General features: G+C 56.2%; 1 protein-coding gene and 1 long non-coding RNA gene across 2 annotated transcripts; one reads left to right on the top strand and one right to left on the bottom strand.

The window, feature by feature from the left end:
- Positions 1-590: 590 nt before the first annotated feature.
- LOC139683402 (uncharacterized) lies at positions 591-3293 on the bottom strand. Its single transcript, XR_011699779.1, has 3 exons — positions 3238-3293; positions 2786-2886; positions 591-1023 (listed from the first exon to the last, which is right to left on the bottom strand). It is a non-coding gene; the product is annotated as an uncharacterized lncRNA (long non-coding RNA).
- Positions 3294-5279: 1986 nt separating this feature from the next.
- Positions 5280-17694, top strand: BAK1 (BCL2 antagonist/killer 1). The gene is made up of 7 exons (XM_071578431.1): positions 5280-5543; positions 5587-5692; positions 9003-9119; positions 12624-12759; positions 12856-12999; positions 14164-14344; positions 14889-17694. Exons 1-7 carry the CDS (start codon positions 5280-5282, stop codon positions 14988-14990), a joined length of 1050 nt encoding a protein of 349 aa, XP_071434532.1. The 3' UTR covers positions 14991-17694.
- The last annotated feature ends 3907 nt before the right edge of the window (positions 17695-21601 follow it).

Here is a 21601-nt window from a genome sequence, read left to right as displayed (position 1 = left end):
CTGCCCAGCACGGGCAGGGATGGGGTGACAGGGGCTCAGGGCTGGTGCTGCCCAGCACGGGCAGGGATGGGGTGACAGGGGCTCAGGGCTGGTGCTGCCCAGCATGGGCAGGGATGGGGTGACAGGGGCTCAGGGCTGGTGCTGCCCAGCATGGGCAGGGATGGGGTGATGGGAGCTCAGGGCTGGTGCTGCCCAGCACGGGCAGGGATGGGGTGAGGTGAAGGTCCATGATTGGGACACCTCCTCCCTGCACCCAAGGGAAATAAAGCAGCACTTCATAGAATGGTTTGGATTGGAAGGGACCTTAAAAACCAGCTCGTTCCACCCCCCTTCCACTAGCCCAGGTTGCTCCAAGCCCTGTCCAGCCTGGCCTTGGACACCCCCTGGGATGGGGCAGCTTCTCTGGCCCAGGAGGACAGGACTCCAACCCCTCTCCCACAGCTCTGGCAGAAGCTGGCTTTAGCCCCAGGGGATGGAGATCACCCCCAGCCAAACTTATCCCACCAGTCCTTTTACAGTGCGTGGGGAACAGAGGCAGAGGCCTCTTCTTACCCAGAAATTAATAAATAAAAACCCTAAAAGCCACAGAGAATAAATAATAAAAAAGCTGGAGGGTGGAAGGGCTGGGAGAGGAGGAAAAGTAATTCAGTGCAGAACAGTTTAATAAGGGAAAGTGAATAATCAGAGGGAGAAGTGAGAACATTTTAGTCACACTAAAAGCTTAATCTAAAAAAAAAGTAATAAAAATTCAAACCAAAGTCAGGCCATGGAAATCAGGCAGGTGGGATTCAAGGGCCCTTCCTGAATGGGAAAGGGGAAAGCAAACCCGAAAACATGGTACGTTCATTACGCAGAAGGAAGAGAAAAAAGCTGGAGCTGCAGAGCAGTTTGGGACGAGGCGAAGCTCGGCCGGTACCAGGGTGGGGAGCGAAGCAGCAGCGCTGATCTCTCTCTGACCCGGGGGTGCTGCCGGTGCGGGCTGGTCCGTCCGCGGCCGCTCCTCGGCTCTGCCCGGAGCTGGGTCTGGCAGGGAAGGATGCACTGAGGAACCGAAGTGGGTGACACAGAGTGGCACTGCCCACAGCCCCACTGCCCATTCACACCCTGACAGCGTTCCCGGGGCTGCCCCGTGTCCCAGAGTTGGACCTGCAGCTGACACGGGGCTCTGGGCACCTCCGGACCTGCGGCTGCAGAGCCGGACCCGTGTCCCGGTGGCACAGGCACTGGCACGGAGCGAGGCTGAGCTGAGAGCCCACAGCTGCCGGCACCCCGCTGGCCTCCAGCCCCCTTTGCTGCCTCAGAGGAGCTGGACACCAGCAATTCCCAGGGGCTGCGGCTGCGGGAGCCGCGCCAGGAATGTCCCTGCCTTTCTCTGCCGTGGAGCCGCGCTTATGAATCGGCATCTGTTCGCAGACAGCCCTCGGGGCTGAAAGGAGCTTCTGTGCGGCTCCGGGATCAGGGAGCTCATGGCAGAGGGTTCACAGGGAGAAGCATCCCCCAGCACTCCGGCTGCGTTCCAAAGTGCTCCAAGCCTGCCCTGCCCACGCGCGGCGAGAACAATGCGGTGAAACGCCCGGGTGAGACAAAGCCGCCCCCTGGCTCCGCTTCCAGCGGTCCTGGGGAGCTTCCCAGCCCCGGCTGCAGCTGCTGGAGACACATCAGCATCTCTGGCCTCTGCAGGAGGGAGGAGCAAGGAATGCTGAGGGGACACCCCTGGCTACGTGCCCGGCGGGCAGTGAGGGCACAGAACCCCCTCCACACCTCCAGACTTGCCCTTCCTGTGCAGGGAGCAAAGGAAGTCGGTTTTTCCTCTCCCGGGCTGTCCCTGTCTTCGGAAGGAGGAGTGTGCTGGCGCTCGGCTGTGCTCGACTCACACTGGGGGCAGCTGAAGCAAGAGCCAGGCTCGAAGCCCCCCACGGGATGGAGGGTTTCCATGGGCAGTGGTCTGATACTGCCCAAAGCCCTTGTCAGTCCATACGTGAGAGGCATTTAGAAGTCTGGCACTGCCCCACGAGGTGCTTTGGGGGAAGGAACTGGTATGGAGCCCCTCATAGAGAAGGGGAAACTGAGGCAGGGCGTGCAGAGCCAGCGTTTTCACGGGGGACACTCAAAACTGGGCTCATCTCATAAATAACCTCACCTGAAACATACTGGGTTTGTCTATAGAAGGCATCAGATTTTCTAAAGTGTTGCTCCCCGACATGGGCACTGCCCGGGGTGCCAAACCTGCAGGCTGGTGGGAAACCCCTTTGGTCTGTGCTGAGATGGTCCCCCAGTGCACCCCAATGTCCTGTCGCTGCTGTGCCCTGGTCCCCGCAGCTGAACCCACGCGTGGGGCGGCCACCAGCCCGGGCCGTGTCCCGCAGCTGGGTTAGCCCGGCTCGGCTCAGCTCGGTGGGAAGTCGGACAGTGCCACCTGGTGCTCCAAGGAGATTTATAATCAGAATTCTCCAATGATTTGGGTTGGGAGGGACCTTAAAGCTCAACTCGTTCCACCCCCTGCCGTGGGCAGGGACACCTTCCACTAGCCCAGGTTTTTCCAAGCCCCATCCAACCTGGCCTTGGACACTTCCAGGGATGGGGCAGCCACAGCTTCTCTGCCCAACCTGTGCCAGGGCCTCGCTACCCTCAGAGAGAGGAATTTCTCCATAATATCCCATCTAAACCTTCTCTCTTGCAGTTTAAACCTGCCCTTTCAGTTTATTTCTGTCCCCAGCAGACTCCCATGGCTCTGCCACGGAGGGCTCTGCTCCCTCCCTGGGTTAGGGGGGATGGAGGAACTCACTTCTTGACCAGCACCACATCAGAGGGGTTTGCAGGTCTATCAGCAGCCACACTCAGAAGAGTCTCCTCTTCCCTTTCCATCTCACTTCCCAGGATATGAGGCTGCCGTGGGGAAAAACAGGAAAATGATGCTGTCAGTGCTGACAAAGTGTCTCTGTACAACAGCTCAATTCTGATGTAAGTGATTCCAGCAGCTGAGCTTGGAAAAACCTCTACTTCTCCCCCCACCCCTGCTGTGCTGATAATTACCCAGAGATCTCAGAGCAGTTCGTGCAACTGAGCAGATGTCTCCTGGCATGGGTGGGAAACCAAGGCAAGCAGTGCCAGTACTGCCCATTGCTGACCACCAGCACCCCCAGACCATTCCCTGCTCAGCTGAGGTTTTACCCTCAAAAAACCTCCATCATGTGAAAGGGCTGTGGCATCATGACTGGTTAAAACCAAGATTCTCACCCTCTAGCTGTGCCTTCCTGTGGTCTTCCTCCTGGCACAGACCGCAGCTCTCCTCCCCCAGGAAGGGTGTTCTCACCTCAGCCCCACGCCCATGCTGACATCACAGAAAGGCTCACAGCACAGCTCTCTTTTCCTGTCCCCGTTCCCAGCAGCAGCGCAGATTTAGGCACCAATCCATTGGTAAAACTACATTCTAAAATGCCATGAGAATCCTGAATGCAGAGGCTTCATCTCCTCAGCTGCTCTTATTTCCACCAGCAAATACATCTCTTTTTTTTTTTTCCACCAGGAAAAGGAGCTGCTGGAAGGAGCTGCTGGTGAAAGCTGGGAACATTTCACATTGGCATCAGTGTTCACAAAGCCAGGGTGGCAGAGCCAGCTGGGAATTGTTGCCTCCATGTCCCAAAGCCTCTGCAGGGGCACAACAGGCTGGCCACACACAGGATGTACATGGCTCATCAAACCATCCCCTGAATATTTGCTTCCCACCATCCTTTCTTCATGTCCATGCTGGCCATTCCCATAACAGAGCTGGGCCTTTCAAACCAATTTCCCTTTATCCCTGATACCCCCCCAAACCCTCTCCATGCTATTTGCAGACACAGGGAGTCCCCATAAGCTCAGTCCCCACAAGCTCCTTGTGCTTTTGCTGTGGACACAGAGTTGTCCAAGGATCCTGCACAGCTTGTTCTCCACATCTTTTCATGCTCAATGTGAGCAGCAGGAGCCCTGTTACAGTCATTATTGGAGCATTCCTGGTTCCTGATGGGAAATTTCTGTGTTGATGCACCACAAAAAAAGTCGCTGGTGGCAGAGGTGGTTCACACCAAGGGACTTGGGAATTGTTGGCTGCTCAGTGCCACTTTCCCAGCTGGTTTTCTACAGCCAGACCACAGAGGTGTTGTGCAATGTGTGTTCAAGGTGGAAGGGAAGTGGTTTGCAAAAATGAAGGGTTTTAGATGAGATTCACAGTTGCAGAAGTTCTCACCGGAGCTGCCACCTAATGAGGTAATTCTGGGGGTTGCTAAATCTGAAATGGTGGTGAGGCTCAGGAAAAGCCTGGATTGATGTGTGTGGTGGGGAGAAGCTCAGAACTTGTTCTGTCATGGTATAACAGCTGAAACCTGTCCACACATCACACCAGGAGTGCAGAGGAACAACCACCACCAGCACTAGGTTGGTGGTGGGAGCTTGAGCCCCACCAGGACCAGGAGTTTGTGGGTGCACCTGGGAGGAAGGCAGACCCCTTGAGGCCAGGCTGGTGGGGAGAGGCCCCATTAGCTGATTCCTCACCTTCCTCTGCTCCGTGATTATTTTACCTCCATGAAAGCCATCTCTGGCTGGGCCACCTCTCTCCCAGCCCCACAGTCACTGTGGGTGTCCTTTGCTTCCCCCTCCACATCTGGCTTTTCACTTTGTCAGTGCAGACACCACCCTCAGCAGGGTCTGCCAAGGCCACATCCCCAGCAGCCCACACCTCCAAGGAGGCAGAGCAGGACTCTCTGCAGCCAGGGGCTCATTTGCCCTGGGAAAGCTCAGCCAAGTAAGCCAAGAACAGAAATCTCTGGCTCTGGGGCAGGGAACATCCCCCAGGGCATCCACAGTGCTCCTGCCATTGGACAGACAGGTAACGTGATAATCAGCAGTCAGGCATCTGTACCAGCCCCAAACCTCTGCTTATCTGGCACTTTCCAGCCCCAACAGTGTCCCTGGCAGCGTCCCAAGGAACGAGGAGAGGAGAAGCAGCCAGGGCAGATCGCTGAACCCTCCAGCACTGAAGCGATTTCGCTCTCCATGGTGAATCACATCCCCTCTTCCAGCTGCCGGGATTTTTCAGTGCGTTTCAGATTTCCTGAGGCTCTCGGTGTGAACCACCTCTGCCATCCGTGACTTTTTTTTTCTAGTGGAGCCACACGAGTTTCTGCTGAGAAACCAAAAATGCTCCAATAGGGACTGTGACGGGGCTCCTTTGGGAACTGGCAGAGGGCAAACCTTAGGGTGCAGCCTTAAGGAAAAGATCAGAAACCACTGGAGACCCCAGGATGAAGCAGGACAAGCAGGGGGCCGGGCCGGGCCGGGGTGTTCGGTGCCATCCCCGCAGCGCAGGGCAGTCCCCGCAGTTCCTCAGCTCCCTGAGCCGCGCAGCGTCCCGCGGCTGGGCGATGCCTCAGCATCCCTTGGAGCTCCCCGAGGAGCCCCCGAGCCCCGCAGGAGCCCCGCAGGAGCCCCCCGGAGTGCCCGCGCTGTCCGCGCCGGGGTTGGTGCCTCTAGAGGGAGCTGAGTCCGGCGCCTCCGCGCCCGCGTCTGTGCTCCGGGGCTGGGTTTCAACTTTTTTTTTTTCCGCTCTAGTTTTCTCTCCTCTTCCCCGGCCCCGGTCGCTTCCTTTCGCCGCGGGCAAGAGGCAGAAGCGGATGGAGCGGCCCCGGGCCGGGATGCCGTAGCTCCCCGACACGCGGTGAGTGGCGGCGAGTCCCCTGTCCCCCTCCCCAACCTCCGGCGGGACGGGGTCTCTGCTCTCCAGGCCGGGCCAGGAGCGGGGCTGGGCATGGGCAGGGATGCAGCGGGAGCCACGGGGGATTCCGCTGGGGCGGGACGGATGACAAAGCCGGGGCCGCATCCCGAATCCCGCACCGCCCGGGCCGCGGATGAAATGCGCGGTGGTACCTCCGCACCCGCCCCGCTGTGCCACAACGGCCGGGCCAGGGCTGGAGGTCCCGCTCCGGGCGGATCGCGGCCCTAAAGAGGTAATTTCTCCTCTTTTAACCGTGTTTTCTCCAGTTGGGCTTTTCTCCGCCACTTTGCGAGGCCGCGGCGGTGACAGCCCCTCCCAACATCCCTGTGCCCGCATCCCCGCGCGGGGCCCTGGGCACATGGGGGGCACGGCTGTGGGGGGACCTTGGCTGCCGTGTCTGCATCTGTTGGGGGCCGTGTGCCCACCCCGGGGCCACCAAACTGGGCAGACTCACCTGTTTGCTGTGCCAGGGCAGGCGGGAGGGGCGCGCCCGGTCCCGTGCAGGGATGGCAGCGGATGGCAGCGGGCACACGAGTCCCGTGGCATCTCTGTCCCAAGGAGGGGTTGCTGCCCTGCACAGAGTGATGGAATCACTCCCATGGCACAGGGCCAGACCTGTGGAAGGTTTGCACCACAGGATGCCCCATCAATTTCCTGGATCTTCATACCAGGGGGTGACTTCAGAGCTCCATGTCCAGGCTTGGCCACTGGGATTGTGCTCCCTCTTCTCTGCACCCAGGGCTCGGTAACTTTCCTCTGAAGGAAAGTTGGAAGAAGTGGAGGGTGTGCCATAAAGACACACAGGAAATGGGTCAGAGGCCTTTAAGAAGAAGAGACGAGGATGAAATGAGAAACTGTTGAGACAGAGGCAAAGGTCTTTGTTTTATTGGGGAAGGCTGGAGGGTTCCAGGAAGGCTGATTCTTTGCATGGCATGTGCTCTTTAATAAAGGTAAGAGCCCTGTGCCACCTCGGAGGTGTAGCTAAACCCACATCCCAGGTACTGGCTGCTGCTTTTAACCCTTTGCAGCCTCCTACAAGACCAAAACACCTTGTAGGATGGATCAGACCTTGCTCTCCGTGACCTGCAGCTTCCCCAAAATGCTCCCTTGAGTCTCCTGACTCAGGTTCTGGAGAGTCTTCATTTTCTGCAGCCTGGGGCTGGCCCTGTCTGTGGGTGTCATTTCCTCCTTCGAGCCCTTCCCTGTTCTCCTCCAGCGAGGTGTTCTCATAACAAAGGGGGAATGGAGCACATCACGGGGGCTGGGAAGCAGGAGGAGTGTGTGCAGCAGCACTCTTGATCCTGGAGAGGATGGTCTGAGACACTCTGAGGTCTCAGAGCAGCAGAGTTGGGCAGGGAGCTGTGCTGGGCACTCACGTGGTTTACAGGAGTGGGAGTTTGGTGCTGGCAGCGCCGATGGGGACAGAGCTGCCAGTCCTGGGTGTGTCTGAGCACAGGCTGCACGGGGTGGCCTGTGCTGCAAGGGAAGGGAAGAGAAGAGAGCACTGCAAGATGAAGGAGGAAACTGAAAATGAAAGCTCTCACAGGGTTCAAAGGGTTGGGCAAATGCAAACATGAAAACCAGGAGTCATCTGCTGGGTGCTGGATTCCTGTGCTGGTTGGGCCCTCACAGCGAGCAGGGCTGCACTGAAAAGCCTCTGTCACTTGTGGTGAGGTCTGGGTCAGTGTCAGACACAGCCCACTGTCCCTTCAGACCGAGCTGTAGAAGCTCCAGAGGCAGCTGAGCTCTTTGGCTGGAGGCATCACATCCTCCCCAGCATCCCGTCCCACCTGGGCTGTGGCACTGTGGGGTACAGAGGAAATGCTCACTGTTCTAGGTGCCCACAGCTCCACAGAACTGCTCCCAGCCTGCTCCTCTGAGCAGCACCGAGCTCTCCTGGGGCAGGGGGCTCAGCTGGAGCTTTGCTGGGCCCACAGAGGGGCTGGGGTGGCAGTGGAGGAAGCACAGGAGGCTTCCTCAGTGGAGGAAGGGATGGGCACGTGTGTCCACTGCAGGCACTCCCTGAGCTCTCTGCATCACCCCAGGGCAGAGAATTCTGTGATTCTGTGATTCTAAGAGCAAGGAGAGTGGCAGCTCTGGAGCCTGGATCTCTGTTGATCTGGGCAAATGGGAGGCAGCTTCCCCAGAGATCTACTCTTGGTCCCAGCTGCTGATCCTCATCATGTTTTCAGCTCTTCCTTGGCTGGGGGTATTTGATGCTGGGGAGGAAAGGGAAATCCTCTCCTCCTGTCCTCGGAGGTGTGTAGGAGAAAACCCCATCTCCTTCATGTCCCCATGGCTCAGGCCCCCGAGCACAGCTGGGCAGTACCCTGTGGTTCTCCACACCAGGCAGAGCAGCTCTGTGATTCCAGCCCCCATCCCACCAGAGTGCAGCCTCTACTTGCCACTATTGCTGACAGTCTCCACTTGTTCTTTCTTCTGAACAATCTTCAGTGTGAGGTTGTGAGCTTGACCCACATGTTACACTTCTAATGTTGATGTATGTGGTTATTTATCCATATCCAGCATTTTATTTAAATTTTGGAGTGTCAGTGTCATGAATTGTATCTTACTCATGAGTTCAGACCTGCTGCAAATCAGGAAACCCACCAGTTCAGCCCTGGAGAAGTCTGGGCTGGGAACATGCACTGGCCTGTCAGGCAGATGATGATGAGCTGCCGTGACCCCCGTTAACCCCAACAGGAACTGCGTGGCCTCTGTCCCCTCTCTGCAAACTCTGGGGCTGAGGGAGGAGGAGCTGCCACGAGCCCTGAACTGCAGGGTTGGGTTTAGGATCCCTGTGAACTTCAGGGGCGAGATGAGCCATGTGTTTGGTTCTCATGAACTTCTTTCAGCCCCGGTGAAGCCCTGCAGGTGCTCTGTAGTCTGGTTTGAGGAAGTGTTGAACTCATTCCAGCGCACAAAGAAATGAGCTGCTGCAGCCTGGGCAAAGAAGGGAACCTTTTGGTGGCCAATCAGAAGGAAGTGGGGAGGGATTTGTATGACATTACTTTTCTGGCATATAAAGAGGAGAAATGCAGAGACGTCAAAGGACTGAGCAGAAGTCTTCTGTGGGAAGACACAGGAGTGAGTGTGCCAGGCAGGGAGGAGCCAGGCAGAGGTAAAGGCAGCGTTCCTGCTCCTCCAGGCACTCGGCTCAGCCAAAGGGGCTGGCAGGGGTCCAGGGGCCACAGGGCTCCAGGCTTTCTGGGGGCTGCTCAGGTCACTCACCAACTCCACCATCGTGTTCCAGGTGCAGCTGAATTCCCAGGCATCTCTACAATGGCCTCAGGGGGCGAAGGGGACCCACCACGGGGACCAGAACACGGTGGGAGCAGCAGGCACAGCCCGTCCCGGGAGCTCAGCTCAGGTAAGGGCTGCTGAGGTTCAGGGCAGGAAGCACTTTACACCCTTGATTTATTTTTTTTTATTCCCGGCTGTGTTGCTTTGATAAGATGGGATTTTCTTCCTTCAGGGCCCTTTGCAAAGCTGGGATAACAAATCCATAATGCCTTCTGAATTGAACTAGGAGAGATTGTGCTTGGTGCTTTTGGGAGTTGCCAGGTCAGACAGGGCTTGGCACGAACTGGTCTAGTGGAAGGTGTCCCTGCACAAGGCAGGGGGTGACACTGGGTGAGCTTTAAGGTCCCTTCCAACCCAAAACTGTCAAGGATTCTGTGCTTGGCATTGGATTAACATGGTGGGCAGCAAGGTGGGGTTGAGAGGCACCAAGTGTGAGGGAGCTGCTGGATGGGATACTCTGGTGCCTGTTTACTTTCCCTGCCCTAAGGATGAGAGAGCAGGACGTGTGTGGGGTTCAGGTCACAGAGGAGAACACGCCTCGGTCTGGGGCAGTGGCTCTCAGTGTCTGGCCCTGCGGGTGACGCTGCGTCCCCTGCCTTGGCAGAGCTGAATGGGTCAGTCTGTCCATGTGTGAGCCCAGCCCAGCAGGCTGTGCCATGGCATGGCACACCAATGGGTGTGCAAACCTGGGAACAGGGCTGAGAGGAACCCGGGAAAACCCTCAGCTCCCATTTCATCCCAAAATGATAAGATGCTGCTGTGGAATGTGGTGACTCCTTGACCTTATGCAGGTGAGCTGGAAATCACCTGAGTCAGCTCTGTCAACACTAGGGACTGGGAGCTGCACTAAACCCTTTGGGGACTCAAGTTCAGGCCCAGCTCAGAGCTCTGTCATTGGCCTGACTGTTACTTATGCTCTGGTATTGCCTGGTCTCTTCTCCATCTCGGAGTTCCTTTTGTGCCAGATCCTGTGATTACACTGGAAGGCAGAATTCCCTGTGCTTCCCACACCCAAGTCCAGGAGGTATGAAAATACACAAACAGGAGCAGGTGTTTGCATGTGCTGATTTCCTGTTGAGGCCAATGAGATGGTGCAGTGAAAAACCAGTGAGAGGGTCAGGCCCTGAGCTCTGCCCACGCTGAGTGACAGTCACAGTTCGTGTTTACTTGCAGACACTTCCTGGCTGTCCTGGCATCCCTCTGCTTCCCAAAACTCAGGGTGTTCCTCTGGAATTTGGAGGTGGGATCTCTCATGCCTCTTGGGCAGAAGGCTTGTGGACTCCAGGGGAAGGTGGACTGTGGAGCTTTCACAGCACGTGCCGTGGGACTGTGGGATGGAAGGAGGCTTTTGTCACAGGGGTTGAGCCTGGAGTTCATTTGGGGTTCTGTTTGCTTATCTTTGGATGCAGAAGAGATTTTTCTGCTGCTCAAGGATTTGCTTGGGCATCACTGTGAGCCCTTGTCGGTTCTTCTGTGCTTGTGTTACTAAAAATAGCACCTGGGGTAATAAAACCAGGGATTATTTGGTGCACCCGTTTCCTCTTCTGTCTGACTGTGTGTTTGTCCTCCTTTCCCTGAAACTCTGAGTCAGACAGTTTCGTTTTCTCAGTGGAGCCTTCCTGGGCTCCCCTGGTTCCCAGAAGGTGAGATTTGTTTGCCACCAAATAAACCTGTTTCTGCAAAACAAAAAACAACCCCCTGAAAACACAGCAACAGAGTTTGTCATTTCCCTCAGTTTACCCAGCCTGGATTCAGTGTAACCTGAGCACGACAGGTCCCATCCCCAGACCCCTCCAGGGCTGGGCCATGTGGGGCAGAGAGGTGGGACCAGGCAGGACCTGGGTATGGGGTCAGGACAGCTGTGTCCACCAGGCCAGTTTCTCAGTTCCCAGCCCTGGGATGTTGCTCAGGCAGGAACATCTCAGATTGGAAATGCAGATTGCAGGTGCTGGAGAGCTGTGTGGCCATTCTGGATACACTGGGATGGTGGGATGAGGTTTTTAGCTGGGTTGGCTGCAGCTGCACTGCTGCTGGACCTGCTCTCACCAGCCTGGCAGGACAATCCCCCAAATTCGTGGTTCTGCAGGATCCTGCACCCCTCAGCTTCCCCCAGGAGGTTCACTGACCTGGCCCTTGCACCCCACTTGTGTCTGTGAATCTCCACCCTGAGTGTGATGCTCTGCCAAAGGAGCCAAGCACTGATCCAGCCCCACCACTCCTGTCCCATACAAGTTTTTATCTCAGAAAAGAAACTGAGAAGAACATTGTTAGTGGTCCCTCAGGACCAGCTCCCCAAGCCTGTGGGGTCGTTCAGCAGGGCTGACAGTGGTTTGGGAGCCTCTGCCCCAGACCACATTAATTCTGGAGCCACCGAAACTGAGCTCTGATCCAAGACATCCCGTGACGGAGCAGGGACTTTCCCTGGAGCCACGTAACGTGTGTGATAAGGTACCAGTCCCCATGGGGGTGAAACACCTCACCAGGGGCTCCCAGTGCCAGAGGGGCAGGTCCTGGGCATCCCTGAGCACTGTGGGCACAGGGGCACGTGTGGGGCTGGAGAAGGTACTGTGGGCACAGGGGCCCGTGTGGGGCTGGAGCCATCACGGACAGGTGCACACAGGTGGACACCAGTTTCCTGCCTCACTTCCTGCCTGCCCAGAGCCAGAGGTGCCCGAGGCGGTCACAGCCGGGGGACGTTCCCAACGGGCACATTCCCCGCTGAACCTGGAATGTCTGGTGTGCCAAGCCCTGCATGTTTACACGAGCAGGGGAGGGAGTTGTGGTGCTCAAGCCCAGGCTCAGCTGCCCCAGCAGCCCTGGCCTTCCCCCCTGACAGACCCCACCAGTGCTTGTGAGCAGAGAGGGGATTTGGGCATTTCTCACACGTGATTGTGCTGGAGCAGTTCAGGTCACCCCATCACCTGGCTGTTATCTGCTGACAAGGATGGGGAGGTCCCTCTCTGGGCTACAGTTTCCAAGTTATCCACAATCTTCTTTCCCTTCTTCTCCTGCCAGCAGCCCCAGCAGAAGCTGCAGTCCCTGCCCTGGCATCGCTGATGGGCACGTGAGACCAGTCATGGGATTCAATCGGCTAAAATGACCAAATTTTTTGCTCATCAAGTCACTGCTTGTGCACACAAGGGCACAACCCACAGTGACACAGAAAACCAAGACTGTTTGCTGAGGGCTGATGGGCAGCACTAGGCTGAGCTTTGCATCCAGGTTGAGTTTGGATCTGAGATTCCTGAGTTGTTTGTGCTGAGCAATGTCCTTATCGAGAGGGGAGAGAGCTGCCAAGCACTCCAACATCTGGTTTGTGTTGTGACAGTCCCAGGGCTGCCTCTTGCCGAACTTGGATTCCACAGGTAGGCTGTGCCCCTTAGGTGCATAACTGACTTCAAAATTAGTTTTCTGAGGCCTAATTTGAGTCTTTTTTGGGTTTACTGCAAAAGGCTGGTGTTAATACAAATGGCACAAATTTAGGTTGAAAATGAGGGAATGGTCTCTTTCCAGTTTGGGAGAGGGGGAAGATGAGCTTCTCATTTGACTCTTCTCCTTCTTGTGTCTGTAGAGGAGCAGGTGGCAGCGGAGGCCGAGGGGGTGTTCCGGAGCTATGCCTTCTACCGCTACCAGCAGGAGAGGGAGGAGAGGGGGCCGCAGGTGCCCACGGACCCAGAGATGGAGCAAATCCAGCAGGACATGGAGAGGTAAATCTCTGCCCCCAGCCCTGTGCACACCCTCAGCTGCTGTGGCAGAGCCCCCTTCGGTGCTGCTCACCTGCCCACTCCTCCTCCCTCCGGCAGCACTGTCAGTCAGGCGGGACGACGCTTGGCCATTATCGGCGACGACATTTACCGGCGCTACGACCCCGAGTTCTGCTCCATGCTGAACACGCTGCAGCTCACGGACACCAACGCCTTGGAGCACTTCACCAAGATCGCCTCCAGGTAAGGCCTGGGCAGGCTGGCAGCCTCCTCCTGGGGCAGGGCAGGTCAGACGGGTGCGGGGCTGCCAGTCACACCCTCGCCCCTTCCCCAGCTCTGCCCCAGCTCACCCTCTCAAAGCACAGCAACAGGTGAGGAGGGAGGGCACAGACCTGGGCAGCTCCCTGCCCTGACTGCCTGAGGTACAGGCTTGGATCAGGGTGGCATCAGGGAGTTCAGTGCTCACCCTCTCTGGCTGCAGAAAAACCAGGACACTGCACATTGAATGGTTTGCCCAGGGTCAGGTAGATCTGTGGTAGAGGCAGGAGGGTTCTCTGGGTTCCCAAGGCTCCTCTGAGCACACCTGGCTTTGCACAGCCCTGTCCCTGCACTCTCTGCTTGGTGTTTGTGTCTAACTGCTTCTCTTCTGTCCTTTTCCTGCTCCCCTGTCCGGGAAGCTGTGCTGGCTGAGGCAATAACACACACAGGTAAATTAACCCTGTCCCTCTCCCTGTGCTCCTGTTCTCTGTGTTCCCTACAGGGTTCTAACTCCCCTCTCCCTCCGTACCTGTGCCAAGGCTCTGCAGGGAGCAGTGCAGGCAGGGACCACCAGTGCAGGGCAGCAGATTGAAACACAGGGCCTCAGTCTCCCTTTTTATTATTTTCTTATTCCCTTTTTTGCCTTTTTGCTTGTCTTGCTGGAAGCTGGGAAAAACACCTTCAAAAACTGGTCTAGATAAGTCAGTGCCAAACCTGCCCTCAGCAGCCAAACCCTGGAGCAGGAGCATCAAGTAGGTAGATTTGAGAGCCTCTTCCAGCCACAAAATCACCAGTGTGTGTGACTGGGATGAGCCTCGAGACTGGTGCAGCATCCCCAGCCCTGTAACTGCAGAATCACAGAGCTGTTTGGGTTGGAAAAACCCTCTACGATCATTGAGTCCAGCTGTTCCCCCACCACTGCCAAGGCCACCACTAAACCATGTCCCCACGTGCCACATTAAATCTGCCCAGGGATGGTGACTCCACCACTGCCCCGTGCCAACCATTTCAGTGAAAAAAAATTTCCCTCATCTCCACCTTAAACTTTCCCTGCTGCCACTTGGGGCCGTTTCCTCTGGTCCTGACGGTGCCACTGGGCAGCTCCGGGAGGCTGAGCTGGGGCTCTGAGCAGGGACTCATTCCCTGCAGCCTGTTCGAGAGTGGCATCAACTGGGGCCGCGTGATCGCGCTGCTGAGCTTCGGGTACCGCATGGCCATACACGTGTACCGGCACGGGCTGCGCGGCTTCCTGAGCAGCATCACCCGCTGCATCGTCAAGTTCATGGTGCAGCATCGCATCACCCACTGGATCGCCCAGCAGGGAGGATGGGTGAGCCGGGCTGGGGGGCACGGGGGCTGGGGGGGGGCTGGGGAGGGGGCATGGGGGCTGGGGAGGGGGCACAGGGGCTGGGGGGGGCTGGGGAGAGAGCACAGGGGCTGGGGAGAGGGCACAGGGGGTGGGGGGGGCTGGGGAGGGGGCACAGAGGCTGGGGGGGGCTGGGGAGGGGGCACAGGGGCTGGGGAGGGGCTGAGAAGGGGGCACAGGGGCTGGGGAGGGGCTGAGGAGGGGGCACAGGGGCTGGGGGGGGAGCTGGGGAGGGGGCACAGGGGCTGGGGGGGGCTGGGGAGGGGGCACAGGGGCTGGAGGGGGCACACGGGCTGGACTGGAGGGGTGGGGGGGACACGGGCAGAAGGGGCTGTGCTGGGGGTGTGGAAGGGGGCCCAGGGCAGCAGGGGCTGTGCAGAGGGTCTGGGGGGGATCACAGGGGCAGCAGGGGCTGTGCAGAGGGTCTGGGGGGTCCCAGGGGGAGCAGAGGCTGTGCAGAGGGTCTGGCTCCAGCAGGACTAACTGCAGTGTCTCTGTTCCCTGCCAGGTGGCTGCACTCAACCTGGACAATGTTCACATGAGGTCCATGCTGGTGTTGATGGTGGTGATTGTGGTGGGGCACTTGGTGTGGCGCTTCCTCAGGCAGTGACGGGGCAGGGGCCGGGGGTCTGGCCAGGTGCTCTCTCAGTTCTCTGCTCTGCACTGACATCTCCCAGCAGAGGGAGATTCAAGGAGCCTCTGAGAGAGGGCATGGCTTGGACCCCCTCCCACCACAGGGCCATGGAGAGAAGTGGAGGTTTCCACTTCGTTGTCTTTTTGATGTCTCATCAAGCTGCTGAGGGTGGGGCCTGACTGATGGGGCATTGCTGGGACCCCCAGGTGCTCTGGAAGAACAGAGGTGTGTTGGTGATGCCTCTGTGTGTGTCTGTGTGTGTGTGTGTGTGTGTGTGCCAGTGTAGGGTCTTGGCCACTCGTCAGACAGGTTCAGACCCCCCCTTTCACCTCTGCCAGGTCCAGCCTGGCCCCTCCCTGTGTTTGAGGGGGTTTTGCAGCCCTGGCTGCTGCAATTGTTGTCTGTGAGCCCATGTGGGACTGCTTCACCTTCCCCCTGCTCCTGAGCCCAGTACTTGAGCCTTCTCCAGCTTTTTAACAGACATCCCAACCCCTTTTTATAGGAACTCTCCACCTGCCCATCCTCTGGCAGCTGTTACCTGCCCAGCCTGGGCCTGCAGCTCCCCAGGGCTCAGGGGGTGCAGGGCTGGGGTGCAGCCTCACAGCCCCCCACGACCTCAGGGGCTCACCTGGGAAGCACCAACAGGTTTCCAAACACTAAAATCCTGTGGGTGCTCCATGGTGGGAACAGGCAGCTCTTCCCTGCCCACCCACCTGTAGACTCAGATGCAAGAAGCAGCCAGACTGCCCAGCTGGCATCCCTGGCTGTCAGTGGGAGGCTCTGGGGCTGCATCCCATCCCTGGCCCTGCTCTGTGCTGTGCCCTGGCTGCCCCCAGGCCAGGGCAGTGACTTGACCTTGTTCCCTTCCTGATGATGCTTGAGTACCATTTCTGGGGGAGGGAGGGAAGCTCCACTCCCCCATCCCAAAACTTCCCAACTTTTGCAAAACAGGGAGTTTAAGCTCCATGTCCTGCCTGAGCTCAGTGGCAGGACCCCCTCCCTCCTCTCCCTCACACCTCCCTCCTCTCCCCTTGCAGCTGCCTAGGCAGGACCAGCTTTAATTTTTTAATACTCACATCCCTCCTGTTCCTGCCTCTTTTTAACTGAATAGCAAACTTTTTAATCTGTTTCCATATCAAGGTCCTTCTGAGCTTGTTCCTGCAGTATCCCTTTCCCTGGCGGGAGTGCTCTGGACTGTGCTTAATAGAAAGGCATTAAGATATTTACTCTGTATTTGCTCTTTATCTCCCTCTGCTGTGGCGTTTGTGCTGTGCAGGCACAGCTGCCCCGTGGCCTGGCAGTGCTGGCTCTGGGCAGCCTCACCTGTGCCCACCTGGCTCATTTGTCCCTTGCCAAGTGCATTTCTTGGCATTTATTCACACACAACTCCATTTCCCATCGTGCCACCCCTTCTCCCATCTTGAGACTTCCTCAAGTTCAAGACTCTTCTCTGCTGTAAACCAGTCTAACCAGTATGATCTGCAGTTCCCACCCTCCTCCTTACCTTCTTTTTGGGTGCAAACACCACCAGATGGAGCCTTTTTGCCATGATGAAAATGAATTAATCGTTATTTCCATTTTCCCTTAATCAGCCACTGTTGACAAATCATTGTCCCCCAGGCTGGTTCTCTGCTTGGGTTGTGTCTCCAGAAGGACTTTTTGGAGATCCTCGATAAAAACCCAGCACATCAGTTTTCAGTCACTACTTCAGACACACTCTGGAACTCTAACAGACTGGGGAGAGCTTTTGCTGCTTGTAATTTATTCTCATATTTCCCAGATAAAGTGTTTTCCTTTGCAAACCAAATGTAGCTGTATGGCCAGCAGGCTTCATGTAAAGAGTATTTTTCATATTTATGGTAGAGGATTGAGCCTTAAGTGAAGTCTGGGATGCCAGGACAGAGAAGAGAACTTTTAACTAGGTGCTGTACAAAAAGAAGTGTCCGTGTTACCCGTTTTCTCAGGGGATTTGCAGGGAGGATTTCTCAGGACCCCAGGCATTGCCTCCCCCTGCTCTCATCAGCCTTCCCAGCACTGGGTAACTCGTGGAAAAAAGCTTGGACTGGGACTGTGGGATTGGAGTGTGGTGCTGTGCCCTGTCACTGCATGGCCACAGCCCGAGGTTCTCGTGGCTCCTGGTACTTCTCTGCTAAAGGGAGAGTCTCGTTTACTGAGCCTTTTTTAATCTCACCATCTTCCAACTCCTTCCTTCTGGATGGGGGAACCTGCCCAAGCCATTTTCTGGTCAGAACCTCCTCTCCCTCCAGCCCTTCCTCACTGGGAGGTTTTACACCTGCGGGTGAAGCAACTCTGGCTCTTCCCTGCCCTGCCCTGTTGTGCCCCCAGCTCCGTGCCCAGCCCTCCAGTGTGCCCCCAGCTCTCTCCCAGCCCTCCAGGAGGGGGAAAGGGGCTGGGACAGGGCAGGAAGGGGCACTTTGCACTGGTTCTGGAGGGCAGGGACAGGCACACAGTTCTTTTTCCAGGAGGATAGAGGAGGAAGACAGGTTGTCCCAGCAGCAGCAGGGAGATGGGGTGGGAGCTGTCTGCAGGTCACCTTCAGGCAGCAGCAAAGGGGCTGTGTGGGACATGGTGGGTTGCTTTTATCTGAAAAACAAAACATTTCTCTCACAAATATTCTGTATTTTAAATTATATAATATATATGTCAAAATAAAAATGGTACATTGAATGCAAACTTGTCTCCTTGCTCTGGGTGGCTCTTGGGGGACGATGCTGGGACAGCTGGGACTGTGTCAGACATCACTGAGCCCCCCAGACCCTCCCCAGCTCTGCCCCATCACCCCAACCTGCACCCACTGCTGCTGCTGCCCGAGCTGTGGGGCTGGGCTGACCCTCCCAGTGAGCCCAGTTTGGGACTGGTGGTGGGAGGCACCGAGCCCAGGGCAGGAGGGGCTGTGTCCATCTGTCCCTGCTGGGGAACATGGAGGGTCCTTCCAGAGCCTTCAGTCCTCACCCTCAGCTGGGATCTGTTCTGGTGGCTGAGAACAGGACTTGGGGGGGGCTCTGGGACCCCGGGGGGTACCAGAGGTGGGTGCACAGTGGGTGGCTCTGCTGCCCCAGGCAGGACAGCCCAGCCCAGTGGCCTGTGTTGAACCCCAGGGAGCCCCAGCTTGTTCCCATCCCCTGTCCCCCCACACAGCCTGTGCCCAGCAGGGCAGTGCCTGCCCCGTGCCATCCTCTGGGTCCCTGGGGTTGGGTTTCTGGATGCCACTCACACAAAATGAGACAGAGGGCACGGTGCCTGCCTGGGTGGTTGGGACCGGATGGTGCCACAGGGTCTGAACCCAGGCCATGCCCATTTTCTGCAGAATTAATCCTGGGGAATGTGTTTGGAGTGCTGGAAGGAGAGGAGATGGAGGCTCTGGATATCAATTGCTGGAGGAGCAGCAGGGGCTCAGCGTTTCCACACAATCCACCAGTGGCAGATTAAGCATCGGAATCTGAACAAATATTTGCCCCAGTCCCTGGTCTCCATAAATAGCCACGTGTAGCATTCCCAGTCAGAGCTTTGGGACCTCTGCAGTGGGATTCCAGCAAGAGGAGAGGATTCCCAGTAAGCCCCGTGCCCAGCCCTGCTCAGCACCCCTGGAGCTGTCCTGCTGCCTCTGGGCAAGCAAAGGGGCGGCTTTAGGGAAAGAGAAATGGCCCTAATTAAAGAGCCAACTGCTCCCCTAATCCACTTTGTGTCCTGCCCCAAAACCAGACCAAGATCCTAATTAAATTACCAAAAAAAAAAAATTCAGGCCACAATATTTTTTCAGTATTTGCCTTTGGCCATTGAAATGAAATTAATCCTAAACCAGAATCCAAGATCTGGTGGCAATTTAGATCTAGAACTGGTATTTGAGTCAAGTGCCTTATCACTAAAACTGGGTCAAACTCCAAAACACCCAAGTTCTGTGGAATTAAAGGCTTTTTCCAGATAATTCTATCTAGATAATTATATTGATAATTCACTCAGGACATGAAGTGAATGAGAGTGGGCAGGAGCTGGGAAAACACACTTGTTTTTATGATCCTCATATTTTAACCAGAAATCCTTCCCTGCCAGGCATGTTTCTCTCATTTGGCACATGCCTGGAGATCCTCAGCCCCTGGCTGGGCTCCAGCTCACTGGCAGTGCCATGGCAGGACCTGCTCCCTCCCCAGGCTTTGTTCCCATCCATTCATCCATCTCACACATCATTTCTGCCCCTCCTGTCTGGGACCTGCTGCACTGGCACAGGTGAGCTGGGGGCAGCAGAGCTTCCCCTCCTGGCTGGAGGGGAACAGGAGCTGCAGCACAAGCCCCTGATTGACAGGGACTGGCACCAGCCCCTCCAGGCCTCTGGAGCAGCCTCAGAGAGCAGGTCCCAGCCAGCCCTTCCCTGAGCCAGTGCAGTTTTCCATCCTGTGAACTGGCAGTCAGAGATGCAGAGTCTTCTGCAAGTTATTCCTTATTCACAAACCCTCCTGACTTTCCCTGAGCAGCTCCAGGAATCCTGGTGGTCTGGGGAATTCAGGAGGAGAAAGCCCTGGAGGTTGATCTGTCAGTGAGGGACAGGAGAGGAGCCACATCCCACACCCAGGACTGTCCTGACACGAGGCTGTTGTGCCATGTGTGGAGTGGGCCCAGCTCTGCTCCCCTGGCAGCTGCACAGGGATCAGGGCTGGAGCGTGTCCAGGTACCCAGAGCTCTGCCAGGGCACTCCATGGCTCCACACACCATTTTACATTCCTGTCTCTGGGGAATACTCAGTAATTCAATGCCCTTGGATGGATCAGTTGTAAAGGCAAAGCCTCTTCTATTGAAGTTAGTCCTGATTCAGCACAAAGAAAGCAATAAATCCAGTTTTCTACTTACACCAACCCTTGAAGGAGCCCAAACCATAACAGTGCCCTTACACAAGTGACATTCCAGAACTCCCTGTCTCCAAAAACACCCTCCCATTTGCTCGAGCTGTGTCCCTGCCCATAACTGCCCCATGGGCAGAGCCAAGGAAGGCCCGTGGCATTTACCCTGTGCTGGGTGTGCTCCTGGGGGGATTTACACCCAGGGGTAAGGGGGTTGTTCCACACTCCCCCTGCACAGCCTGGATCAAAGCTCAGGATGCTGCCCTGGGGTGAGCCCTGCCCAGCTCAGGGGACACCTGCCCTGAACCCCAGGGCAGCACAAGGTGTTTCACAGCCCTGTTTTCCTTGGGATCTTCATGCAAAAATCTGCAGCTGCACCACAACCTGGTGTGGAATGACTGGGATCAGCTGCATTTCCCTAAAGGAGAAGCACTCCCACCATGAGGACACCAGGCAGGGCTGTGCCAAGGGAGCAGGCAGCTTTCTAAGGAGAAATGAGTCATTTTAGCAGTTGGCACATGTGAGGAGGGAAAGGCAGACTCAGACAGACAGAAATCCTGGCATTCTGCAGCTTTTTCAGACTCTGAGCCTTGTCTTTTCAAACAGTCAGAGATGCTCATTTTGTTACTGGCAGCAGAATTCCTGCTGCATCCCCATCTTTGCTATTCCCTCATCCAGATGTTGCTGCTGCTGTCCCTCACAGCTGGCTGCAGCTCTGCAGGAGGTGATGCTCACTCTGCTCACACATCTCCACATCGGGAAAAAAATAAAGGAAAAAAACCCCAGGTGGTGCTTTCTTGGCACCAAACCCTATGGGGCTCCCAAGCAGGAATACCAAAGGCTGGAGCTGCTCCCTCCAGAAAAGGATCCCAGAATCCCAAATCACTGAGGTTGGAAAAGACCTCCCAGGATATGGAGCCCACCCTGTGCCCAATGCCCACCTTGTCCCCCAGCCCAGAGCTCTGAATGCCACGGCCAGTCCTTCCTTGGGCACCTCCAGGGTGGGCACTCCAAACCTCCCTGGGGGCCCCTTCCAATGCCTGACCACCCTTTCCATGAGGAAATTCCTCCTGATGTCCAACCTGAACCTCCCCTGGTGTAGCTTGAGGAGGGGCACAAATAAATGCAAAAAAACCCCCAAAACCAAACATTTGTAACACATCCCAGTGTTGTGGTTTCTCTTCCTTTAATAATCCCTCAGTTTGCTGCAGAATCTTTGCCTTAATTTCCCTTTGCCAGAATTCCCTCTGGTTCCAGTTTTCTTTCACCTTTTCACTTTCTATTTCTGCTAGGACTGAAGAAACACACAACCCTCCGTAGCTTTTCTCCAAAGAAAACCTTCTCCAAGTGTTGTTTTGATGCATTTTGACAGTTTCATGGTTCTCAGCATAAATATTTAGACAAGAAGAAGCAGCCAGGAACAAGTTTACTCTCCCAGCAAAGTGGGCATTTCCTCTAAAGCAACATCAAAAATCTTTTGATTTAAGTTCCTCGTCAATCTAATCTTGGGCTGAATTTTGCAATAAATGCAGGTTTAGGGTAATTTTGCTTTCCTGGTCTTGTGGGAGCCTTGAATGAACAGCTTAGGTTGGAAAACTCCTTCCATTGAGAATCCAAGGTCCCTTTCTTCCCCCCATGAGCAGCAAGGAGAGCCTTGCTGAGCCTGCTGAGCCAGGGCTGGCTCTTCCTTCCCTGATTCCTGAACAAAGCTCATTTCCAGGCTTTGTGCTCCCT

Source organism: Pithys albifrons, chromosome 28 (genome assembly GCF_047495875.1).
Source record: "Pithys albifrons albifrons isolate INPA30051 chromosome 28, PitAlb_v1, whole genome shotgun sequence".
Classification (NCBI taxonomy): Eukaryota; Metazoa; Chordata; class Aves; order Passeriformes; family Thamnophilidae; genus Pithys; species Pithys albifrons.
This window is presented reverse-complemented; position numbering and strand designations above follow the sequence as displayed.